This window comes from Hetaerina americana, unplaced genomic scaffold (assembly GCF_022747635.1).
Source record: "Hetaerina americana unplaced genomic scaffold, ioHetAmer1.1.p SCAF_11, whole genome shotgun sequence".
Classification (NCBI taxonomy): Eukaryota; Metazoa; Arthropoda; class Insecta; order Odonata; family Calopterygidae; genus Hetaerina; species Hetaerina americana.
In genome coordinates this window covers 34031818-34057224 of record NW_027286181.1, presented here as the reverse complement: position 1 = coordinate 34057224, position 25407 = coordinate 34031818, and the positions used below count along the sequence as shown (strand labels likewise).

Below are 25407 nucleotides of genomic sequence, written 5' to 3'. Positions count from 1 at the left end.
GCTAAATAAATAGAAAGTAACCTCCATTAGGCTATAAGACTAAACATCTCTACTGTTTTTCTACATACCACTAAACATATTCAGTTCTACTAGTTCAGAGACATGACATATGTTTAATATGTCATGTCTCTGAACTGTGTGTCTGTCTCTGACATGACATATGTTTAATATGTCATGTCTCTGAACTAGTTTAGAAATTTTTTTGCATTAAAATCTACCGCCTAAGATCGCAGCCAACTGATGATGGCATATTAATGTTCCTCGTCGAGACGAGCACAAAACTTTAGACAGCCTGACTTTTTAATCTGGATTCCCTGCAAGGTACTCCTAGAAATCTGTATAAAAAAACTTTTTAAAGAACTCAGATAACGTAAAACGCTAGTTTTGACAAATTTTTATTCAGCTTTCTGTAGCAGTTTATTTTTCGCCACAGACGGGCTGCCAAATCTGTCATCATCATGGACATTTGTCCGTCCGCTCTTAAACGAACTGCACCACTGACGCACGACACTGTTACTCATCACATTTGGCCCGTATGCAGCACTAATTTCCCGATGAAGCCACCAATTTTGAAGTTTTTTGTCAGTAACAATTTTATTTTTGTACGGACTTAACAATAGACGGGATTTTAAATTGTATTATTTATTTTGACTCGCCACTGTAAACAAACGAGAAGCGGTTCGACCTTTCAACCGTTGCAACTTGAAGTACTGACCGTACTGGCATACTTTTGTGCATCAGTACAGCGAAAATTCGCCTTTACCTATTAGAGGTTACTTTGTGGAACGCTCTCCTAGCTGCTCAAATTTTTACCCGATTTGAAAAAAATGCAAATGTATTAATTGACTTGTGTTCTGCGGGCAAAATGCTGCTAAATAGCAACAAGTCGGAACGGATTATATATTTTTTACTTATAAATAATTTTAAATCTGCAGTTTGAATCCATTCGTGTGTAGAATAATTATTTGAAAGGTTTTTCTGCAAAAAGAAATACGTTTGTGCTCACGAGGTAATAAGATTTTTTGATAAATTGTACTATAAAAACCTTGTCAGCAAAATTAAATGATTGAATCGCGATTTGTCTATTTTAGTTTCTGTTTAGAAATACTGATTATTTTTTAGGTATACTTTGAATGATAGCCTGAAAGGACGTAAAAATGAATATTTTTATAAATTTTTAGCGAGTGGAGATAGAACACCTAGGAATTTTATCGAATGGAAACATATTTTATGATTAAATTTTGGAAGCTTCGGCGTTCTCTCACGATTATGTAAAGAGAAGTGTGTTAGGAAAATCCTTCGAGGACGGATTTGACTGTGTTTGTACGAACATTCATACTAAATACTTGAATTTTTTTCATGTTAATATATTTATCCGCATATAAATTTCTAAGTTTCCACGCTTATTGTGTAAGCATTTTACTCTGTCTTTTATGCATATGTGTAGTAAATTTTCATCCACGAAGCACATTTTTTCCATTTGCCCAAATGGAAGTAAACTAGGACTTGAAACGATTTTCATCGAACATACACATGCAAAAAAGGCAAGGAAAATAAACGTGCCAGGTCCGGGCTTGTGGAATAGTTCAAAAAGCATAAGTGTTGGTAAAATTTATTGTGCACTGTGGCGATTTTAAACCACCCTGTGGATCAAGCATTAATATTCATTATTGAAGTAACAGTTTTGTCATCGGCAGCCCTCCTATAAAATATTTACCTTCCAGTCATTGTTAAAATCATACGTTCTCTCTGTTCGAAGTTTCTTCACGAATTCTTTTGCCATTATTATCAAGTCACCATCGCGCGTTCCTGGACCTGCCAAATTTAATTCCCCCGAACTGCTCAATGACAGGAGACCTCTTCCAGTTGCGAAGCCAGTCAGGTGCGGATTGAAGACCTTAATAATATTTGGTAGTGTTGTAAACTCGTGCCACGTCCCTTGACCACCTATTTGAAAAAAAAGAATCAGTCAGTCAGCCGTCAGTAAAAGCCGCTTACGTCTATTAATGATTTATTTATTACAAATGGGAATTAATAAATTAATGATCTACGAAAAATTAGATTTTTTACTTTCAAGCATTCATTTAAATATTGCTGTATCCAAGATGTTCGTATAAATGAGAAGCCGAACACTTCCACATTATTATTTTTATAAACCAGAGTTTTTTATGCATATAACTGGTATACTGTGACATTTCAGCAATTTCTTCAATGCTCTATTAGTTTTAAACAATTGAAAATATTAGCCATCTACTACTGATGATACATCTTGGATGCTGGGCACTAACGTGTCTATCCGTACCATTTTAATTATGAAATTTAGGCCGCAAATTAAGTGAGAATAAGATTTTGATGTAATTTGTCGATTATTGATAAATGGTTGATGCATGAAGGAGATTTTTCCAGAGCCAGTGACTTCATTCCCTTTACTGATGCATAGAAAAGAGTTTTTCTTCTTATATTAGGACAATGAATATGTTGTTTATTGCCATTACATGAAAATAGGTTATTGATTTCCAGTGCATTTATAGTTTGGCTAGGTTTTATGCAAGTAGTTGTTTTGAGACCGATGTTGTTTCAACAACGGCAAGGATTTAATTAGTACCAGTAAGCATTTCCTGGTACACTTCATTGAATTTTCTTTGTGAGGCCAACTGGAACTTGTTTCCTTTTTGGTATTTGCGTTTTGGTTGTTGATATACGGGGTTGTTAATTGAGGAGTCGACTTTCAACCTGTATTGACGTTGTAAGTGTGTCCTGGAAGTGAAATTGGATGGAATGAAAAAGGGGCCGTGAGACAAGGAATTTATGGGGAACGAGTACGGCTTTACTTCCTTGGAATCAGGGCATCATAAGTACAGCGAAAGAAAATACATAGCCTCCTCTGCATATTAATTTTCTTACATAGTTGATTTTACATGAATGTTCAGATGCGGTATACGAGCACAAGCTTGTATTATCTTGTTCACCATTTTGCTTGTAACTCCGTAGATTGACAGTTGTTCGGCCAGTCCGCGTCACATCCCAAACCAAGCTTTTGCCTTCGCATACTATTTTCTTTGATCACCAATGACTGACATACGTAAAGCGATGGTTTGCTAGCTTTATAGAACCTCCTAATGGTCCTTGTAATCTGGAATCCCAGTCATCTACCCTTGACTCGTTGCAATGTTTCCCGGGGATCGAAACGCCAGGCTTTACAGGTAATGCATTCCTAACGCTTTAATCGAACTCATGACTATTCGGCTAGCAGAGGAAGCTAGCGTCGTCAGTCATGCTTATTGGCACTGGTCGGCAGCTTATGTCTGACCATGACGTGGAGTAGTATTTTGCTCTTATGCAATCCTATGTTGTTTTAACGATACGAAACTACCTAACCATTCCGAGAATCTGCACTAACAACCCGTAACTCGCTGTATATTTTTAACTGATTTGTTTAGTAAAAATGGAAGCCTTCACAGAACATTCAGCAAGAGAGCAAATTAACTGGAAAATGAGGAATAGAGGTATTGTAAGCAGACAAAGAAATAGTTTTTTTTAATTGATAGAAGTGTCAGTACCTCGCGACTGGAAGATAGCCCATTTAACTCCCATTTATAAAGGCGGTGATAAGGATAAACCAACCAATTACCGACCCATTTCTTTAACATCGATCCCTTGCAAAATATTAGAACATATTGTTGTCAGTAACATTATGAAATTTGTTGATAGTAGGAAGATACTAAGCCACAATCAGCACGGATTTAGGAAGAGTGGATCTTGCGAAACACAATCTACATCTACTTAATACCCCGCAAGCCGCCGCAAGGGCATTGTGGCGGACAATGGCGGACAATTTGGTCTTTTCATTAACGATATACTTAGATCGGGAGAAAACAACGCAGTATTGATGCAGTATTTCTGAATTACAAGAAAACTTTCGATAAAGTCCCGTACAATTAATTGATACACAAACTTAAATACTATGAAGTCAATGAGAAAATAATAAATTGGATTAGAAACTTCTTGTCAAATCGCAAACAACTGGTTTCCATCGATTGGTTGAGCTCAACAGATATACATATAACTTAATGCGTCCCCCAAGAAAGTGTAATAGGGCAACTTCTATTCTTAATACACATTTACGACTCAAGCTCACATGTTTGTAGTAGCCATAGAATATTTTCTGACGACACGGTTGTATGCAGGGAAATAAGGAGCCAACTAGATCGCGAGCTACTCTCTAGAGACCTAGACACAATCTCGGATTGGTGCAAGAAATGGAGATTAATGCTTAATATAGACAAATGCGCAGTTTTGAAATTTTGGAACAAAGGAAGGGGTGAGCAGGACATAAACTATGAAGTAGAGGGCTAACTACGGCCAATCGAGTTAAATATTTTGGGGGTAGTTCTAAAACCACGCCTTTCATGGGGAGCACATATCAGGACAATATGCGGATCCGCTTTAAAGAAACTCGGCCTCATTAAACGGGTGGTTGGGAAATGTAATGAGAAAGTAAAAGAGAGGTGTTATTTTTCTCTAGTTAAACCTAGTTTTGAATTTGCCGTAAGTATTTAGGATTTGGGAAAAATTTGGCAAAAAGAATCTGAGAAAGTCCAGAGAAAATCCGCCAGATTCGTTAAAAATTGTTATAATAAGAAGGCGATTGTGACAGGTCTCTTAAGGGATTTAGGCTGGGGGCCACTTGAAGTACGAAGAAAACAAGCGAGACTTAGACTTTTAGAAAGGTTCAGAACAAACGATTTTGACATTGACTCTGCAGACATTATTATGCCCCCACACTACTTCGGTAGATCAGACCATAAAGATAAGGGAGATAGATTCCAGTACAGATATATACAAGTACTCATTACTTCCACGGACAATAAGGAACCACAATAATAGGAAACCGAAGTAACCCCTGAAATATTAAAGACAATTAATTTGCAAGTCAGGACAGGATTAACCTTTGAGTGGACATATGGTGCATGTGTGTGTTGGTTGAAAGTAAACGTGTATGTATACGTGTATATGTGCAATTTTTAAAGGTTTTTGCATAAATATATACGATTTTGTGTATGTAGATTGGCTTCGATTTCTTTTGGTTTAATTCTTAATATTTGGTGTTGACCTAACACCCCCACACGCCCTTGCGGCGTCTTGGCGGGGTACTATGTAGATGTAAATGTGTTGTAAAATAGACATGGGATTGACTAAATAGACTTGTCAAATACCCTTTGCTGGTTAATTATGTAAGAGTTTCTTCGTGAATTACCGGTGAAAACCATTCATGTAAACTTGTAATTGTGCAAGGAGAGATTCTTGCCTCATGCATTCATGCATCTGCATGCATTCATGAATCTTGCATCTGCATTTATGAATGTAATTCGTGTCACTGAGGAGAGCAATCAAAAGTATTAATCTTCAAGAGAACAAATGAAATAAACATTTTGAAAATACTCTTTGATCGCCAGGAATCATGAACACCCATGGTAACTTTTTTTGTGCAAAAATATTTAATCCTACAAAATAATAAAAAATATATCAATTATCAATGAATAAATCATGATTTTATTAAATGAGTCCGTTATGGTAGATAGATTTGTGTTGCATGTGAAATGCCAACGATCAACAGGTGACTCTGGTATGGTTTGTTTACATTTAAATTTACACAAATATTTCTCGAAGACGTATGGAATCTTCTGAAATTATCATTTTATACAATTTTAATTTGTGCAAAACTCAAATATATCTTTTCTGTCATCATTTAATGCATTTCATTTCGTATACAACTATTGTGCTATGTACTTATGAATGGACCAGAGTTCCCTTACCTCCAAGGAATGAAACTCCTCTGTCTTCAATGAATATTCCCAATGCATTATTCTCCCTCGCTCCATTTGCCGACACGATGGAATCTCCAAATGCGGCAATTACGTCAATATCTCCTGGTCTTAACTTGTGCACGCTTGTGGGACGAGTTTCCGATCTCCAAAGAGGCTTGTCCGGATTTATTTCACAGGGGTGTGGGGTTGATAGAGGCAGTTTATCTTGCAATGTTTTAATGTACTCAACATCTGGTGGATAGGTGATTTCGTTGGTACTCTGATTCTGGAGCCAAAAAAAGATAAACTGTTAAAATATTGAGCACCAATTTTCATATTTCATATGCTCTTCTGTTAGCTTTGACAAGCGTTACTTGTTGAATTGATGTCGACTTTTTTGTCAGAATGAATAATCCAGAAATGAACCCATGTCAAAAATGGAGGGTTTTCACAACATATTTTTTCTCTTTCAATAACTCATCGCTTAAAACTAATTACACGCACGTACATACTGAAGTTAAACTGTCGAAAATATTGGCCAAAGATCTTTCTTTTCGCATTGCTATCCTTTGCAGTTTCACAACACTGTAAAACGGAAATATGCTGAATTGTTGTGAAACGCGTCGTGCCACTGTCCAATGAAGTTATGAAAAAATTAGTAAGATGATGCTCATTGTGGCTTTAATAATTGGAAAAAAATTAAGGTAATTTTAATTTAGTTCGTTAAAAACCGCTGCGAAATAACCCAGAGATCGTTCCAAAATGATGTGATTGAAAATTTGAATGGTTTTAAACATGGATCGTTCAATAACTCTGTTTCAGCTATATCCATCCCCCGGTTTCATTTTCATAGTCCATTGAAGTAGCAATCCTTTAATAATTTAGAAAAATGGAAAAAAACTGAATTTCGTGTGAATGTTAAACATATCCATTTAAAAGACAACCCTGAAAGAGAGCAAATACGAGTTTGAAGAAGTTCATGACACATATGCCCCTGTGTTTACGACTGTTCTCGATTGGGTGAATTAATTTAAACCTGGTCGTACATTCACAAGTGATGAATAACGTTCGGGACGTCCAACGGAAGTGACTTCCTCCGAAATGTTTGACAAAGTCCACGACATAGTTTTGAGTGATCGGCAAATCTAAGTTCGTGAAATATTTGAGGCCACAGGCATATGACGAGGTGCAGTGTTTTTTATTTTTCACGAAAAATTGTGTGAAAAATACTCAGCCAGATGGGTGTCGTGTTTGCTTTCAGAGGAGATTAAACGTAATCTTGCAGTCGATTCAGGGGTAGGTTTGGTGCTTTTCCGTCACAATCCTGACTGTCTGTGCAGATACGTACACCACTATGGACGATATGGATACGCTGTTAAACTCCAGAAACAAGGATTAGTCAAAGCAATCGGTCTCTACAGGCTATTCGGCTACAAAGAAAACGAAGACAATGAAATCGGCCGACAAGTTTATTTAGGATGCGCACGGATTCATCCACAACGATTAATTGTACAAGGGGTAACGATACATTGAGAGTATTATGCGTCGTCATTGCACCGACTGAGCGAAGAAATCAAGAAAAAACGTCCTCATTTGGCGAAGAAAAATATTCTCTTCCGTCAAGACAGCGCGCGAGAGCACCCGTGTGCAGTTTTTTGACGAGGAAAATTATGGAATTTAAGTTCGAATAATGACAACATCCACCATTTTCACCAGATTTGACCCCCAATGACTTTCCTCTCTTTCCGAACTTAAAAAAATGACTCGGCGGAAAACTATTCACGTAAAACGAGAATACAATCGCCATTAAGAATACCTTTTTTGAGGACCTTCCGAAATCCAAATTGAACGGTTTCAGAAAATAAAGAAATGCTGGTAAAAGTACATCGAGCTGGAAGGGGGCAATATGGATCAATAAAAGAAACATACCCTGAAAATTTTGTTTATATTTGTTGTTTATAAGACCTGAATTGACGACTCGCTTGCATAATTTATGAAAACATATCAGTCATGTTATGTTACTTAGATAATAATCGGTAATCTGCCGACCTGATTACATATTCATTAAGGCAGCATCTCAATGCTACGCCCACGAAAGGATACGCTTCATATTCATAAGTTTTTTACGAGCAACATTGTACTAAGCATTACAATTTATCATTCTTCATTTCTACATAATTTATACCTTCCGTAACTTCGGCTAATATGCGTTGAGTGAATTTGGGTCCGGTGTGTGAAATATGTACGATATATTCACAATTGTTTAGCAGTTCCCTGTTACTCCCAATGCTGCCTGTATTGAACTAATATCCGCTTATTACCCGGTTAACTTGTGCGCTTTCCTTCGGAAGCTATTTCACTGGTACCTGTATGCTGTCAACTTGTTCCAATCCTCTTTAAGTTAGCGTCATTTGATGATTGATTGAAGAAAATCCACATTGTTGTTGAAACTTTGGAGTGGAAAGAAACCGTTTCAGTTTTCAAAACAGCGATATCATATATTGAAGAGTAATGGATCGCTTTAAAGGACGATTAGGGTGAAATGTTTTCCACTGAATTGTACCTCCGGATTTAACCTCAGCCCAGAATAATTGCATTCTTTTCTAGTGCCAAAGGAGGAAAATCTTCCTTATGATTGAGTGCTACGGATGATTATTCCGGATAATTTAAGAGTGAAATACCCGCGGGTTATGCTAGAAATTTGTTTCTAAGACAGATATCCTTCACGGAATGATTTTTATTGACGAGGAGGGTAACATCATTGGCGCGGTAGGAATTCATTTACTATAAATACATGTAACTTATTAAGGCTCCAGCCTATTTATGTTTGTAATTGTTTGTTTTATTGTAGCCTTGATTTAGCGATTTCAGTTTACAATCTATGGTCTTATCAATTATCATTTATTATTTTCCACGCAAAACAGCATATATTATTTTACGTTGGTGCTAATGACATAACACCATCTTCCACACGCCTTGGTGGCGACTTACGGTGTATCGTGTGACCTCACCATTTCTTCGGGTAACTATAATTGAAATAATGATGCGACCATCTTTAACGGGCTATTGGAATTTCGTACGGTGGTTTGTGATGTACCGGACTCCCCCGCTTAGGGTTACGAGTTCGATGCTCAAGTATCCTCAATTCTTTGGTAGCATTTCTGCCCCTGCTGGACAGGACGTTGAAAAATTGAAAAATATTGAAATGTTCGAAAATTGAAAAATAATATTGAAAATGTTCGTGTGATATTTGAAAACCGGTGGGCAGAAAACTGGGCCACCTGAGATTTCTTTGAGAGTAAATATGCTTCTCAGGTTAGAGTAGGCGACGCATGGCTTCTCTCACCACCCCGTCCTCTCCACAATGCCCAGTTTTCTCTGATCCCCCAAACATTCTAAATAAACATGATGACCTCTGACGACGTCATGTGCCTCCTACAATAACGCCTACGTTACAGCCCACACTCAAGAGTACCGCGACTGCGTAATCGTACCTCAGCATTTTCATACAGCTCTCTCCCGACCGGTTTCGACTATTTTAGGGTACCTTGACCGATAAAAGGATGGGGGTTGCCAAAAAACGGATCGGAAAACATATTTTGGGTCATCGGTGAAGAACCATGTGATAGTTACGATAAGCAAGATGCGTTATATATCCCGGTAAACCTAAATAAACCTGATGTCATCGGCTCATGCATTCCTCCGTACGGTTTATGTTGCTATGCCCAAAGATAAGGACTGCATTTACTAATTTATTAACTTATTGCATTACTCATGCTTGTTGAAAGTTTTTGTGTTTGCCTCTGAAAGGCGAAGTGATGGAATAGTCTCGAAAACCTCACATCTTATGGTTATTTCTAGATACGCACATTTCTAATGTTTTCTTAAAATGTGCTTTTGATTCGGCATTTGGATTTTGAGCAGAACGAGTCGGTGGAGGTAAAATTCGGGTGAATGTGGTGACCACATTCAAAATTGCAAAGAGGAAATTAATAGAACGCCTATTAACATCGATTTATTATTCCACCATGAAAAATATGACAAATTGTGAACAGAATAAGAGCATTAAAACATTTATGCATACATATATAGCAATTCAGGTTACGCGCTAAAATCTCAGTTCATTTAAATTTTAATAGGAAAATAAAATGGTACTTCATGGATATTCGTGTTTTAAAAAAATTGCAAAATACTTAGTAAAATTATGTTAATGAAAATAGTTTCTTCTGCTCTTTTAAAAATGTTTTGCGGCATCCTTATCGCTGAAACCTTAAAACACTACTGAACCAAAACGCATTTTGAAGTGTTTTGAGCGGCCGTCAATGTCAGGTATTAAAAAAACAGGCAAAACAGTGACTTTGTTCGTAGAATTCGGGCAAAATATTATGACTTTACCTTCTCTAATAACGTATGCTAAATATAAAGCTTAATACTGATCAAATGAATAGTTTTTGAGCTATTCCGCTCACAGAAAACCATCACATGGACATGCAGTCACAAATAAGGACATTCTCGAAGAATGGTCGAAACTTATTCTGGACCCTTCAAAACATATTGAAATACCAAATTTTTTAAAGAAAAAGTAATTTCCCCTCTACTATGTATTAATAATGTAAAAAAACCTTTATGTGTCCTGGCTATTTTACAGCTTAAAAATGCGATTTCGTATCCAAACCTTTATGGTATATAAAGCGTTTTTTTCGGGCCAGTAATTATCAACTTCCTTAATTCCCGATGAAATTATAATCAAATTAGGACACGAAAAAATAATAGAAATATCATGCGCGTTGCGCTGCTTTAGATCTTTAACTTTCATTTCAGTTATAAAGAGAACGATTCAATTTTACAGTCATGTTTCAAAACGTTAAGTCTGGCTGTGTATTCAGTATCAAAGGGCCAAATCGTTAATAAATTCAATTAATTAAAAAGCCGCGTGTTTTTGTGTGATTAATTAAAGGACTGGAGAAAAGGGTCACGGCATGATCAGATCAGTTTTTTTTGGTGTTCTGATGCTCATGTGAATGTGGCGTGGTAGCTTAGAGGATAGGGAGTTTAGCTACTGACTGGAGAATTAGTGTTCGATTCCCAGGCACTTGGCACACATCTAGATGAGAACGTCCTAGAAAACCACTTGCGGCACAAGAGGAGGGACCTACTCTGATGAATGAACTTTACTTTCTTAGCATCCAATTCAACGTACCTGTCATCAACTCCGTTCTCCTTGTGCAAGCTTCTTTTCATAACGAAATTCTTCATTTTTTAACCCTATTCTTTCGACCATCTTGGTTCAAAAAACTTCCAAGATAGGCTAACTATTCTCCCTGCTCTACTTTCCCACCCCCAATTTTAACGATTCTAATAGCTTCTGCCTTCTCAAAAATATGAGCACCTTTATTTGGTTTTTATTGATTTACATCTAACATCTATTACGCTGATTTTTATTTTCCAATGCACTTGCCAATAATTGTGATCCTTATTGCTGACTTGCTGACTAAAGCTTAATCATTTGCAAAAACTACTGCTTTCAAGGGTTCCCCCTTACTTTTTAGTCTCTTCTCAAGCCTCTCTTACAATACCGTCACATACGTATTGGAAAGAGCAGGTGATAATGTGCATCCTTATCTCAGTGTCTTGCCTAACACTACCCATTCTAAATCTACATCCGTCAAGAGCATGTAATGGTTGGATGAGTTGCTTATACCTCAAATGTACCACTATTTTCAGCCGAACATTCATTAATTCTAATCGATTCATTCTATCGTTTGCCTCCACGAAATCTACGAAACGATTTTATTCTATGATGCTCTCTATAAGTGACGTTCCTGCTGTGACATTCATCTCTCATGCCTGTTGTGGTGTTCAAACCAAGTATTCGTTATAACAAAACTGCCTACTACAGACTCTTGTGCTTCCTCCCTGTGGTCATTCCTATTTCCAAACCGTAATTCCCTACCTCACTACTGTTTAGTGGGATTGAAGTGCCATGTGGCACTTCAATCCCACATCACTATAAAACGTTCTCTTCTAGGAACTACCACATTTATTCACTCTAATTTATTGAATATCCTGTCGACATCATCCTCCTTGCTTGATGGCACGTCGAACTGGTAAATGACTAAGTTCGTTGTTTCAGCTCTTTTTTCTACTAAGAATATTCTATCACTCCCCTGAACCAATTAAGCTTCTTAATTGCTTTTTGTCCAATATTCCAGCCATTATTTTGGCATTGATTGGATATTTAGGCAAGACACTGGACAATCGTATTGATCTTGTAAATGCTACAACTTGATTATATTGGATTTTAATGCCAGAGCCATTGACACTTCCACCAGAGATGTGAGGGGTAAGTTAAAAGATTCTGTATTCCCTTAAGGAATACAGAATCTCTTCAGATCCACGGTCGACGGCATCTTTGACGCCAACATGAGCCACGACCCGCAGCCTGGAACACTGTGCCCGCAGCCGCGCTCCAACCGTCTTCGTCACCTTGGGTACGTCGCCAGCAGGAATGCACTTTGCCGTCAGGCGCTCTCTCACACCCTCATGGTCTGCCCTCCCTGCAATAGGACCATTGCACGTCTGACGTTACAGCTGCCTCTCAATAGAATATCCCCCTTCCCACTCTGACGGTTCCTTATCGGTGGTGCTCTAACAGGGGCGGGGGTAGGGGCTGTAGACCCCTGCCCTGGGCTATCATCCAATAGCACCTAAATAACTAACCTGCCAAAATTTAAGCAGTAAATTTAACTTGTGTTTAAGCCTACGGTCAACTAATGGCTCCTATTCCAATTCTTCCAATAGTGTCGTGACACTGCTACCTTGTTCAAAGCAAGTTTTCATAAACCTAGCTGCTCTTCGACCTGAACAGTTCTTCGACCTGAAGACGCCGGATGAAACTTCGGCGAAACTGTTGTCGGCTTCAAACAACAACGCGGTGAAAACCCGGACATGCAGAATTCTTCTAGCTGCTCTTTTAATATAAATTACAGAGTCAGGTGTGATGTGGTGGAATTGTCCCATAATAACAGAGACGAAGACTGTTACAATATTCCTCTTTATAAAGATGTATTTCCGACTAGTTTTGATTCACTATATCATTTTTAAGTGTCAAGTGTTTCAAGTGTGAACTTGAAAATGATGCAGTGCTTCGAAACTAGTCGGGAATAAATCTTTATCAAATGGAAAATTGTAATAGTCTTCGTCTCTGTTACTACCTGCTCTTCGTTGCACTCGGCCTAGTCCCAAAATTAAGCCTACTTCATGAGGATCCCATGCACTTGCCGCATACTCAAGGGGGGCCTTACTTAAGTGAAACAACAAAGCTTCATGACCCTTTCATTAAATTTCCCAAGTGTTATTTTTATGAATATTAACTTTTTATTAGGTATTCCATAAATTTCACGAATGTGTTTTCCCCAGGAAATATCATTTACCCCAAGGATTTTACCAATACCACGTGTACGAGTATCATATCGGTTCCCTGTATAGTGTAAATGTTTTCTGGTGAAGTACTTTTCCTCCAAAAATTTATCGAAACTTTATATTTATTTATTTATTCAAGTTTAATTATAGCTTCCATGTCTCGCACAACTTTTGAATTCCATTTAGATCGTTAGCTAATGATACTCTGTCTTCATGATTGGATATATCGCAATAAATCACGGCATCGTCATTGAATATACGAAGTTTACTGGAAACCTGAGACCAGATATCATTAATGTATGAAAGGAACGATAGCGGACCAATAACACTTATTGCGCCCAATGGCACGTCAAGGCAATGGAATCTTTAAAAATGTTTGCTATGACTGTGTCATTGATAAATCAGGATTTTTCTCTTGCTAATACATATTTATAATCGTATTTCGAGAAATCATTCGGCAGGTAGGCCAGCACTCTGGTTTGGGTTCAATTTCAAAACATATATTATGGTCTTCCAAATTATCAAAATATGTAATTAATATTTAACTATATCAGGTATTCGACAGCGCATAGATACCATTAAGTTCCGTTGACATCTCACTAAGTTCAAAAGACTTCTGAAAAGCACCTACAGCCTCTTCACAGTACTCTACTTCGGCTACTCACCCATCTCACGCTCATCTTGCCTTCAGAATTTTAAATTCTCCTCCATCCAAACACTATTCTTGTTGAATGATATATATATATATATATATATATATATATATATATATATATATATACACATACTCTTACTTATTCATTTGTGGAGGGCACTTTGAGTAAGTACGCCGTCCGTCGGATGGGACGTTAAGCTGCGGACCCCATGGCGCCTTTCGTAAAGAGTAGGCTAATGCCGACGCCGGGTTTTTCTCCACCCTTCATCCTTTCCGGTTCATCCCCTTTGGCGCAAATGACCTCAGTTGTCGGTCGCCTCCCCTAAAAACTACTACATATTTTCTTCATCCACTTTCTCTTTTCCTTTCAGTAGTTTTCGTCAACCTCTCTGCCTTAGGCTTACATTAATTACTTCATTCTTGACCATTGTTTCGTTGGCCTTCCGTTCTATCCACGTTAAGTTATTCTATCTGTCTTCATAAATACCTATAGAAACCTCCAGTGTTCATGAAACAATAGGCATCGGGTTCGGAAAACATTTAAGACTACAGGTACTTCGCATTTAGGCTTTTAATTATCTTTCCCTCTCTACTGAAAAAAAATCTCGTGAATAAATCTCTCCCTTATGGTGAAAGTTGGTTATGACATTCGCACGCGGAACCATTATCCCGTTTTTATGTTGTTATTTATCAAAATACTAAAACATTTCATTTCATTTATTACTTTGATAAGTTTTTCTACGCATGAAATGTTTCACCAAATTCATTCCTTTCTGTGAATAAGTTAATAACAAGAAGATGGATTATTTTATGTCATTTTCTTGAGGGGTGGAGAACTAAATGGGAATAAAATGTGTGAATAGTTTTCAATTTGCAAACACTAATATGAATACATACATTATAACCCTTGCTTTTTGACGTATTTGTAGAGGAAGTGATAAAAGAGCCATGGGAGAGTAGTAATAGGAATGACAGTCGTTGGGATATTTTTATCAGTTAGGTTTACTGATAATCAGTATATTGTTAGCCGGCCAGCTGAGGAGTCACGATTCTACATCTACATAATACCCCGCGAGCCGTCGCAAGGACGTGTGGCATGGGGTGGTAGGTCACCATCCTTTCTATATATACTCCTTCTACTTACTCATTCACCTGACATCCCACGACACCACACCGCCCGGGATCGAATGCCGGCGGCGGCAGATATTTTTTAGTGGTATCCCGATCCCTAGGTTCTTTGTGGAGGGCACATTGAGTACGCCGCCCGTTGAATGGAGAATTAAGCTGCGGACCCCTTGGCGGCTTTCGTTAAGAGTAGGCTAATAACGACGCCGGGTTTTTCTCCACCCTTTATCATTTCCTGCCCATCCCTAATGGCGAAAATTACCTAAGCTGTTGGTCACCTCCCCTGAATACTACTACTACGATTTTATTAGGTGACCTTAATGATATACAATGCTGGTTCGACACTTGGAAATTAGGAATGGGCTTAAAAAGTGCGTAGTGATAAATTTTTGGAAAATATCAATTCCTTCCCGAACGCCTACTGCATTGGAAATACTGAAATGGGATGTGTAGACTCAATTAAATACCTAGGCGTTACCCTCACTCGCCATATCTCCTGGGTGAAACACATTCGGGGATTAACAAAATTAGGATTTATTAGAAGAGTACTAGGTAAATGTGATGAAAAGATCAAAGAGAAATATTATCCGCCGCTGGTTAGGCCTCATTGAGAATATGCTGCAAGCTAATTGTTTAATTGATGAAATACCAATATACTTTTCAAATAATGGACCAAAACTACTGTTACTATTTTCATGCCTACACATGTTTCCGTGGGTGTCATCACTTATTAGAATAGGATATGGAGTCAGGGGCTCTATATACAAAAGAAAAAGCTTTAGGTACTTTTCCTTGATTAGGTACCAAAACCTCCAAGATACCAGAAGAAAAATCAAAATTATGATATATAATTTTGTGCAGGAGAAATTTGATAATTATGTCGTCAATGAAAAGTGGTTTCTCGAAATGATTGGAAGATAACCGGTTCGTCTCCTTTCAAATCCGCTTCGCTGAATAAGAATGAAGTCCAGATTTTCCTTCTGTGTGAAGGTTAGAAAACACGGAAGAATTGTAAATACCGTTCAAGTGATTGTAATAGCAATCGCTCATGCTGAGACACCAAGTATCCAGGGGTCATTTACACTTTTGCATAACTTAGCGATTGTAATTAATTTTTCTGTGGCTATTCGATACACGCCGTGAATTTTACGTGAATTTTTAAAACTTAAGTATAATTTCTATATCATAATATTACTATTTCGTGGGGCAAGGTCCGCTTAAGCTCAATTAAGTTTTTTTTGGGCTGGACTAGGTCAGGATCGGGATGCGTAAATACTTGTTTCGTTGTCTTTCAATTAGTCAATCGGGGTGCTGTACCTATTTTAAAAGTAGGTTTTATTCAATCTTTAACGACTTCTAAGTGGCATGGGAACTTCCTCTTTCTTTTTTTCATTTCTTCATAACCTCTGCCTTCCTTCGTGCCATCTAAAAAGACCACTCCCAACATATTCCCTTCTGCCATAACCTTAAACAAACCTACACTACTCCTAAGTGCTTCCTCCACTTACTTTCTCTGTCTTTTTCGGATGTATTCCCTCTAAGTGTCCTTCTACGCCCGCCCTATTAAAAACCATGTGCATGTACATATTGTTAGAGCGAATTTTTCAAAATGTGAACGGCATTCACGGACAGATACCTTCAATTGATAAGAACAGTAAAATTTCGTCAGTTAATACAAGTCCTCGGTAGTATAGTGGTCAGTATCCCCGCCTGTCACGCGGGAGACCGGGGTTCGATTCCCCGCCGGGGAGGAATTTTTTGCAATAGCATAAGCTATTCTTTTTTACTCAATGCTGTATAAATTTATTATACATTATCAGGAAGTAGATGATATGTAACGCGTTTGTCTGTTTTTTATGCTGGAAAATATAATTTACTTGTTATTTTGCTTTAAAATAATTTTAGGTCCTCATAGATCCTAGTTTTCTGAATAAAGATAATATGGTCGTAGTAATGCAAAATTTAACAAGGCTCTAGAATAAAAAGAGACGTTTCATGCGTGATATGGTGGAATATCATGATTAATTAAAAGTAGCAATTTTCCACAAAAATAAAGTTTAATGCGACCGGTTTCAATGTTACTACATCATTGATGATGATGATGTAGTAACATTGAAACAGGTCGCATTACACTTTATTTTTGTGTAAAATTGCTATTTTTAATTAACGCTCTAGAAATTTACATGAAAAAATAAATTGGTAAACGTCTTAGAACTGATATTTATTCAGCACATATACAGGGTTCGTCCGGAAAATAAGTGTAATGAGCTCAGGAAAAAAAATTATTACACTTTTACATATCTTAAGCTAATATTCCTCAAAATAGGACCCTTGTGAGTCGATACACTTGTTCCAGCGGCGTTCCCATTCCTGGAACGCTCCCGCGAAGGCATCATCGGGAACCTCTCGAAGACACGTTGTCACGGCCTCTTTGACGGCGTCCAAAGTCCCGTATCGCGTTCCTTTCAAACTCCTCTTTATCTTCGGGAACAGAAAGAAGTCCGGTGGTGCCAAGTCCGGGCTGTAGGTTGCCACGCCGTGCTTGGCCAAGAAGTCCGACACGACAAGCGCGGTGTGAGACGGCGCATTGTCGTGATGCAGCCGCCAGATGTTTTTGATCGCTGGCCGGACGCGGGCGACTCGTTTTCGAAGCCTGTCGAGCACTTGGACGTAAAATGCAGCATTTACAGTTTGTTGTTCAGGTACAAATTCGTAGTGGACGACTCCCCTTTTGTCAAAAAAGACAATGAGCATCGCCTTAATCCGAGATTTGCTCATGCGAGCTTTCTTTTGACGTGGTGATGATGGGGTGTACCACTCCGCACTTTGTCTCTTCGACTCCGGGTCGTACTCAAAGATCCACGCCTCGTCACCCGAAACAACGTTCTCTAAAAAATGTGGATCATTTTTGCAGTGATACGCAAGTTGTGTCGCGATTTCCAAACGATTGAGTCTTTGACCATCACTGAGCACTTTCGGCACCAACTTTGCACAAATTTTTCGCATCTGTAATTGGTGCCTCATAATCTAGTGCACTATTGTTTTTGGCACATTACACTGCTCTGCTATTATCCGGACACTAAGACGACGATCAGAGTTCAGTACATCGCGAACTTTTCGCACATTTTCGTCGGTGAGTGTCGTTGATGGGCGTCCAGGCCGTGGTTCGTCGTCGACCTCTTCTCTGCCCTCCACGAACATCTTGTGCCACCGAAAGATCATGTTTCTGGACATGGCTGACTCCCCGTAAGCCTGGTTAATCATACCGACAGTTTCGGTAGACGATTTCCCAAGCTTTACTGCAAATTTGATGGAATAACGCTGCTCCAAAAACTTCGGCATCGCGTTCCGTGACGTGGGTCGAGCGTAGAGGTTCGCGTTAACAGAGCTCCTCACTACACCACAGCTCAGAGCCGACTGCCTTTTTCAGCGTCGCTTGCCAACATACCCCCCTCCAATTGCAGCCCGTCAGAGCGGTGCTGGGCGCGTCTGGAGCGGCGGGGAAAAAATCAGTACACTTATTTTCCGGACGAACCCTGTATTCCCTTCACGCCCACCCTCATTACGAAAGTAAAGTCTTCAACAAAAAATCATATGGTGCGGGTAGCTTATTAAGTTATTGCTCAAAGATTAATAAGACTAATCAATTGTTACATACGAATTATTCGTTACTATATCAATAAGACGAATGAAGTATTTTAATTTTATCTTATACAGCAATGGTTCTGTTATACGCACGCACAATACTACCAATTCTTATGAAACCTATCAGGTCTGAATTAACAGAGCACCCAGGACCCTAACAATCTATCCCTATAACCTCTATGAGGTTAGATCGTGAATGCACGGGTCACCGAACTCCATATACTAATGACGAGTAATGAAATAATGTAGCATTCTTTTATTTATATTTGGTAAACCTATAAAATTCGACTCGAACATTTTTTTAGCGCTCTGAGGCTCTAATTAATTTTTAAAAAGCGCTCAAAATTTGTTTTTTACTAATCCTGAAACGCTAATTTTTGAAGCTTTGGGATTTTAGCAGTTTTTGCGAAACATTTATCGATGCCATCGGAATAAAAGCGGGAAGGTACGACTATTACATGATTTCACCCTTTGTAATATCAGTGTTTTGTGAGAACGGCATTTTTTTCACACCATGGATACATACATAAATCTTATGTTGGTAGTCTTCCACTGCCATAAATCTTGTATACGATATTGGTTTTTCTGTATCAATTTCTAGCTTTGGGACACTCTGTTACTTCATGATCATTTGCGATAGTATGCATGGGATTTCAAGCACGGAAAATTATTTCAAATTAACATATGCCTGACAACTCAGTGCAATCTTCTCGACTCTTTAAGTGTGAGGGAAACATTTCATGTAATAGACCATTTGACCGGTGTCTTGTGGTATATTATTGGCCAATACGTAATTACTCCCTCGGTGGACGGAATGAAATGGTAATAAAAATGATGAACCCATTTGATCGTAGATTTTCGCGGCGTTCAGATGAAAGACTCTCGCGATGTCACCGCGTAGGTTGTTTCACCGCAACCGTCTACCTCGTCTAGGTCTGGGTCACCGCACTAACGTCAAGGCCACCGCAACAACCTACGCGGTGACATCCCGAGAATGGAGAGTCTTCCATTTGAAAGGTTTAGGATCCAATGGGGGCAATTTCCGTTAAATAATTAAAACTCGAGGACGATGGGATGGATTTGTCCAAAGTGTTTACAATAGAGCAGTGAGTTTAGCAGATATGACCCACAGTCTACTTTATTTCCTTCTAAGGGAATATGGACATAATATTCCTATTCAGGAAAAAGTAACTCCTAACCCATAAACGAGTATTTAACTCATAGCTTTCCCTTGCACTGTTCACAACGACAAGTAAAGACGTGGCAATAAACCATAAGATATTTACCGTGTATCGATATTGTTTGTAATCTGCATTTTATGTTTACGGACATAGCATAACATGAAGTCCGAATCGCCACTGAATACGCAAGTAAAGGCTGACGTGCGCGACACCAGCTGTCACACGCGAATCATCGTCACAGCTATCGTATGCGACTTGAAAAGTACGATATGGCTGGTTCGAATTTAATGTTCAGTAACATACTATATTTCTGCCATTGCATAATCTAGATAGTTTGGAGGAAGAATACGTATTAAATTCCGTAAATTGGCAGTAAAAATGAGTTTTATAAGAATTTAAAAGCAACGTTGAGATAATATGGTATTTGGTCATGGGATACATTATATCTCCTCGCCATATTAAAACTCACGCAGAGTTGACGTAATTTTTCTTAAGCTAACAAATGCTTTTTATAAAGACCCATTGTTTATTCATCCTAAAGTAATTCTCGAATGAAAACGAAATATTGACGAGACTAGTATAAATGCATGTATATGCATGCAATATGCACAATGGAGATAAGAATTTTTAACTTGCTGCCTGAACGTGGAGTCCTCGGTAGTATAGTGGTCAGTATCCCCGCCTGTCACGCGGGAGACCGGGGTTCGATTCCCCGCCGGGGAGATTTTTTTCGTGGTTCCTTTCGTGTATTTGTCACTCAATTTTGTTTAAATTTCATTAATGTCATCTTAATAATCTGGAATAAGAAGATAGGCTACACACTGGAATTTTTTGTGGCTGCAAATTTTGTGTTGCTTTTATGTGATGTATTTGGCCTATTCGTTCGTAATGGGAGCATCCATATGAAACGTATCACATATCTCGTACCAGGTTTCGGCTCACCAGAAATACATTTAAAATGGGCTCGGGGTGAAAGTGGCCTGAAGGCGCCAGCTTTAACCAAATATAATCTAACACAAATATAAGATAATTTTATAGCGAAGGTAGCCCATTTGTGTCGGAAAACTGCACATAAAATGAGTTAATAATGCAGTTAACGTTACTGTTTGGTTGAAACCGCAGATTTAATTTGATTGTAGCCGTATATATTTTACAGGCTGTTGAGTCTACGTTTCGATTTACTCATATTTAGCGTTCCCTGTTTTAAATTAGATTTGCTTGATTTAAAGAAATGGCTGCGGTACCTCCGTATGCCTATATGGGGTTACATAAAATTGTGTTATCCACCTATTCCTAGTGGCGCAAATGGGCTATCGGTTGCCTCAAATAATATATGCTCTGTAGTAATGCAGAGTGACGACCAAATGTATGAAGTTTATTTATAATTATTAGCGCATTAAACACACACACATTTTTAGCACATGGAGAGCATCAGAGTGACGCCTTTAAACATCAGTTTAGGTAATTACAAAAAAATATTTTAATTCCACACTGAAAATTAACTTTAATGCGACCTAGGTTTCTCTGCTGTGCAGCATCATCAGGCCTTATATATTTTTTTCTGTATGGAAATACGAAGTTGTATTTTGAGGTTATTCATCATGGACTAATTCCACTAAATCGGGTCTGAAACGATTAGTTGTATCAGTTTTCGTTGCAATTAGAAACACAAACTTGGCAGGTTGAAATACAAGAAGGGCGAAAGACAAAGTTTCCTCAGTGATCGCTACCGTTCCTGCTCATTCCATTCCATTTAGTCGAGTGTTATAAGCTTCTGGCATATTTTCGTGTTAGATGAAATTTAGCTGTCTCTGTTACCGAAATAAATTAAAGTGCACTAGTGTAGTAGTAGATAAAGTTTACGAGAGTAATTTTAATGAGCATGTACCCTAAAACAGTGGGTAAACGCTTTTTAAAACGGTATGATTGCTCATATTATTAACGATCAAAGTTCTCAAATGTATTTTGCGCAAAAATTGCGTTCATCAGTAACTGAATCTTCGAAAAAATCATCCGTTAATTATTACATCAACTGATTAGCAAAGAAAAATCTTGAAACTGGGCTGAAATATAAAGAATGCTGTAATAAATAAATTTTACTTTGCGTTTGGAGATGGTTATTCTTTAATACGATTTATTTCGTACTTTGTGTGTCAAATGTTATGCCGCTAGTATCGAGTATGTGAAATGTTGGCCACCACTCCATTTGCTATACTTCTAAACAACGAGTTCGGCAATCAAGGTGCTAAGTAAACCACTGAATCCTAAATTTTTGCTGAGTTGTCAATACCTTAATTGTTTCAATTGCCTAAGATCACGTGGCGTTGGTAACTTTTGACATCTTCGCCACTTCGGGTGACGTCATAAGCACTCCAACTTTTCGTAACTCTATTCTTCGCGAATTTATGAGATGCAGAGCTCACAGTGTTATTGTTTATTACTTAATTAATACTTAATTAATATCGCGATCAATCTCAACAAAAACAATGTAAAAGGGTGTATATTTAAGTTTTGCACATAAACGAAAATATTACCTTCATGTATCTTTAAAATGTTAGTTATTTTAAACTGTATTTTCTCTTATAATTTTAAATAAAGTTTTTCGTGAGCCCAAGTTCATATTTTCAAGAAGATATCACGAAGAAGAAACAGGTTAAAACCACCCTAATTAAATTTTGGAATGGATTAAAACCCTTTCGGGTTGCTTCGTTGAACCTTTTAAAATGCCTATGTATGGCATGTCCGACTTGAAGCTAGGACCACATATTAAATAATGCCTGGAAATATTTATGGTAACAGCATATCCTAAGTAATAGAATATAACAGGTAGAACATGCCATCAAAATTTCAAGGATGCAATTTGATGATGAAAAATTTCCCATTTCGCTTTCGCTCTCGTCTTTTCGTGTTTTCATTTCCTCATGCGATGATGATCGATCGAACAATCACGAAAGACTGGGTATCAAGTCATGGTCCCCATTGTGACGGAGGAGTCGTGAGCGAAGGATAACGTCGGGTTGGACGGACAATGAGCCCGAGATGATGGAGAAATTTCGCGCAAATTACGACAACGGTTAATGAGACCCCGCGTGGAGGCATCAAGCGGCGTTGTGGCGATGCAGTTCGAGGGCGTCAGACTTTATTGGAATCTAGGTTTCACTGCGGTGGGCCATAATTTTCGTGCTCTTGCAAGAGAATAGTTTCTCTCTCCGCATATGTTGTAAGGTCCAAAATTTAATTCCAGAACAAAACAGGAAGTGCACCTTTAAATTGCAGTATGCCTATAGCATTCTCGGCAAATACTCTCAGAGAGCTGCGGAAGAGTATCACATTAAGAGCTGTCATAAATCCCGGTATTCGTTTTAGCGCTATAATTTCCATTGTTCCCAAATTTAACATACCATCATCAATGTCAGCAAATGCTCGAGGCTGTCTTATTTAGTAAAAAAACATAATGATTCGTTGGAAGCTATCTTAGAGTTTAAATTCTAATGCTTCTTTTGGCTTGAATACCGTCCGTAAAAGCACCAAATGAACACTTGAGTTGATTTTATATTTTAGTGAAAGTGATTTCAGAACTTTAACGGCAACGCCACCGCCGAATAATTTGAAAGCACAAGCACCAAGTGCATGAATAGTCGAGTCCTTGAGAAAAAAATGTAAATAAACTTTTCTGAGATGGATTTGTATAGGTGGTTTATTTACATACAGCCAGAGCACACCGTCCGTGGAAGAAGCAAAAATGTTATTGTGAAATATTATTTCAATGATATGAAGCACGATGCACAAAATATCTAGATTTAGAAATAAGGTTCTTTATATTAAATATTAGCAATAAGGTGGAATAATGTGCATTTTATGCGGTGTTACCTATTTATCCAAAGTTGTTGTCTTTGTAGAATCACAAAACTTTCTCGAACGTTCTCAGAAATATTGTAAGTACATTGCTGGATCGCACAAAACTGAAGTGCATTTAATATAGTAATCGGAATTAAAAAATAAGTTTGCTTACAATATCACTTTTTATTAATGAAGATAAATTAGACGTTGTGGTTGCTATAACGATCACAAAACTTTCTTTTAGTTTCTCTAGGATGAAGTTAGTAAATTGTAGTAGGATGAAACGTAGGTGACATGTGCCATACATAATAATCCGTATTGGAAATTACATATTACTAATAAAATCCTATTATGAGTAAAGAGACGTAACATACTATTCATACGTTTTCATCAATCATTAAAAATAATGCCAACATAACTTTTTGCAGGAGAAATTAATGAAACACTGGAGTGAAAATCTCTGATAACGTAGTAATGGATAAAGTTATCTATAGACATGCTTTCGTGACATTTTCGTAATATCCTGAGTAATAGGAAGTAAGAGCAGAACCACTTTAAAAAGCTTTTTTCATGAGTTAACAGGTGCACACGTGCGAACCAATTGCTCAGAAATGAATGAAGTGAGTCGGGAATACCACCGCTCACCTTGAATCAAAACCATGATCATTTAGCGGGTAACTATTTTCGTGACTTGTATATTTGGAAAGAAGTAGAATTCAAACACGTGTACCCTTCACGCTATGAAAAACCTTTCGTGGGGAAGCAAATTACACAAAAGTCTCATTTCAAGTTTCTCCAGGAAACTTAATCCCTTTTAAAAAAAATCTTCCATGCCTTAATCACGTTCTTGAATATGTTTTTCCAGCACATCACATTTATTAATTGCTTCACAAATGTTCACCGTAACCAGCCCTTTCGATGTTCCTTTCCTTGACTCTCTTCGAATACAATTGCTCATTTGTCTAGCCTTTTAATACAACCACTTTCTCTTTCCTCAGATATCGTTTTGGGGATTCGTCTATCAAACATTCTCTCAATTTGACCATATCAGCGCAACACCCCTCTGACGTAATTACGATCATCTATGTATAACCGGCGCAGCCAGTGCATTTATCTTCATAACTCACACCATTTCGTCGACATCTATCCCTGTTTGGACATACCAAAATTTCACTTCCTTACAAAAGAATTAATATTGTGCGCAAAGGTCGCGTCACGTTTGCAAACTTTCTGCAGAAATTTCAAAGTATAAAAATCATTCCCCTTGACCGGGATACGAACCGGGATTCCTCGACGTCCGGCCGAGTGCTTTGGCCACTTAAGCTACCGAGATGTGCTCTTGCATTCCGAAATGATTTCTAAAATTTGAAATATCATTTTAATGCATATTAGTGGATGACTCCGTTAAAAGTAAATGTCGCGACATCTCCCGCAGTTCTTTGAATTTGCAAACTTTCTGTTCTGGATTCCGACAGAGATATCTCATCCGACTTGTGTGCAGACTTAGATTTTTAGAAAGGTTCTGAACAAACGAGTTTAACGATGACACCAAAGGAATTATAATGGCCCCCACATTACTTATGTAGATCAGACCGCAAAGATAAAATAATGGAGATAGATTCCAGTACAGATAGATGCGCGCAAAAATACTCATTATTTCCCCGAACATTCAGAAATCATAATAGGAGGAAACCGAGTTCACTTTAGAAATATTAAAAACATTAAATTTACA

General features: G+C 38.0%; 1 protein-coding gene and 2 non-coding genes across 3 annotated transcripts in view; 2 read left to right on the top strand and 1 right to left on the bottom strand.

Annotated features, from left to right (window-relative positions):
* The window catches only part of LOC139701121 (phospholipase B1, membrane-associated-like), a 70321-nt gene that overhangs the window by 6624 nt on the left and 38290 nt on the right, over positions 1-25407 (bottom strand). The window contains exons 3-4 of the mRNA XM_071599698.1: positions 5817-6093; positions 1718-1947 (exon numbers count right to left, since the gene is read on the bottom strand). Of these exons, the coding sequence (XP_071455799.1) occupies positions 1718-1947; positions 5817-6093 (507 nt within the window). The remainder of the gene's footprint in view (positions 1-1717; positions 1948-5816; positions 6094-25407) is intronic.
* TRNAD-GUC (transfer RNA aspartic acid (anticodon GUC)) lies at positions 16689-16760 on the top strand. Its single transcript has one exon. It is a non-coding gene; the product is annotated as a tRNA-Asp (tRNA).
* TRNAD-GUC (transfer RNA aspartic acid (anticodon GUC)) lies at positions 20487-20558 on the top strand. The gene has a single exon. It is a non-coding gene; the product is annotated as a tRNA-Asp (tRNA).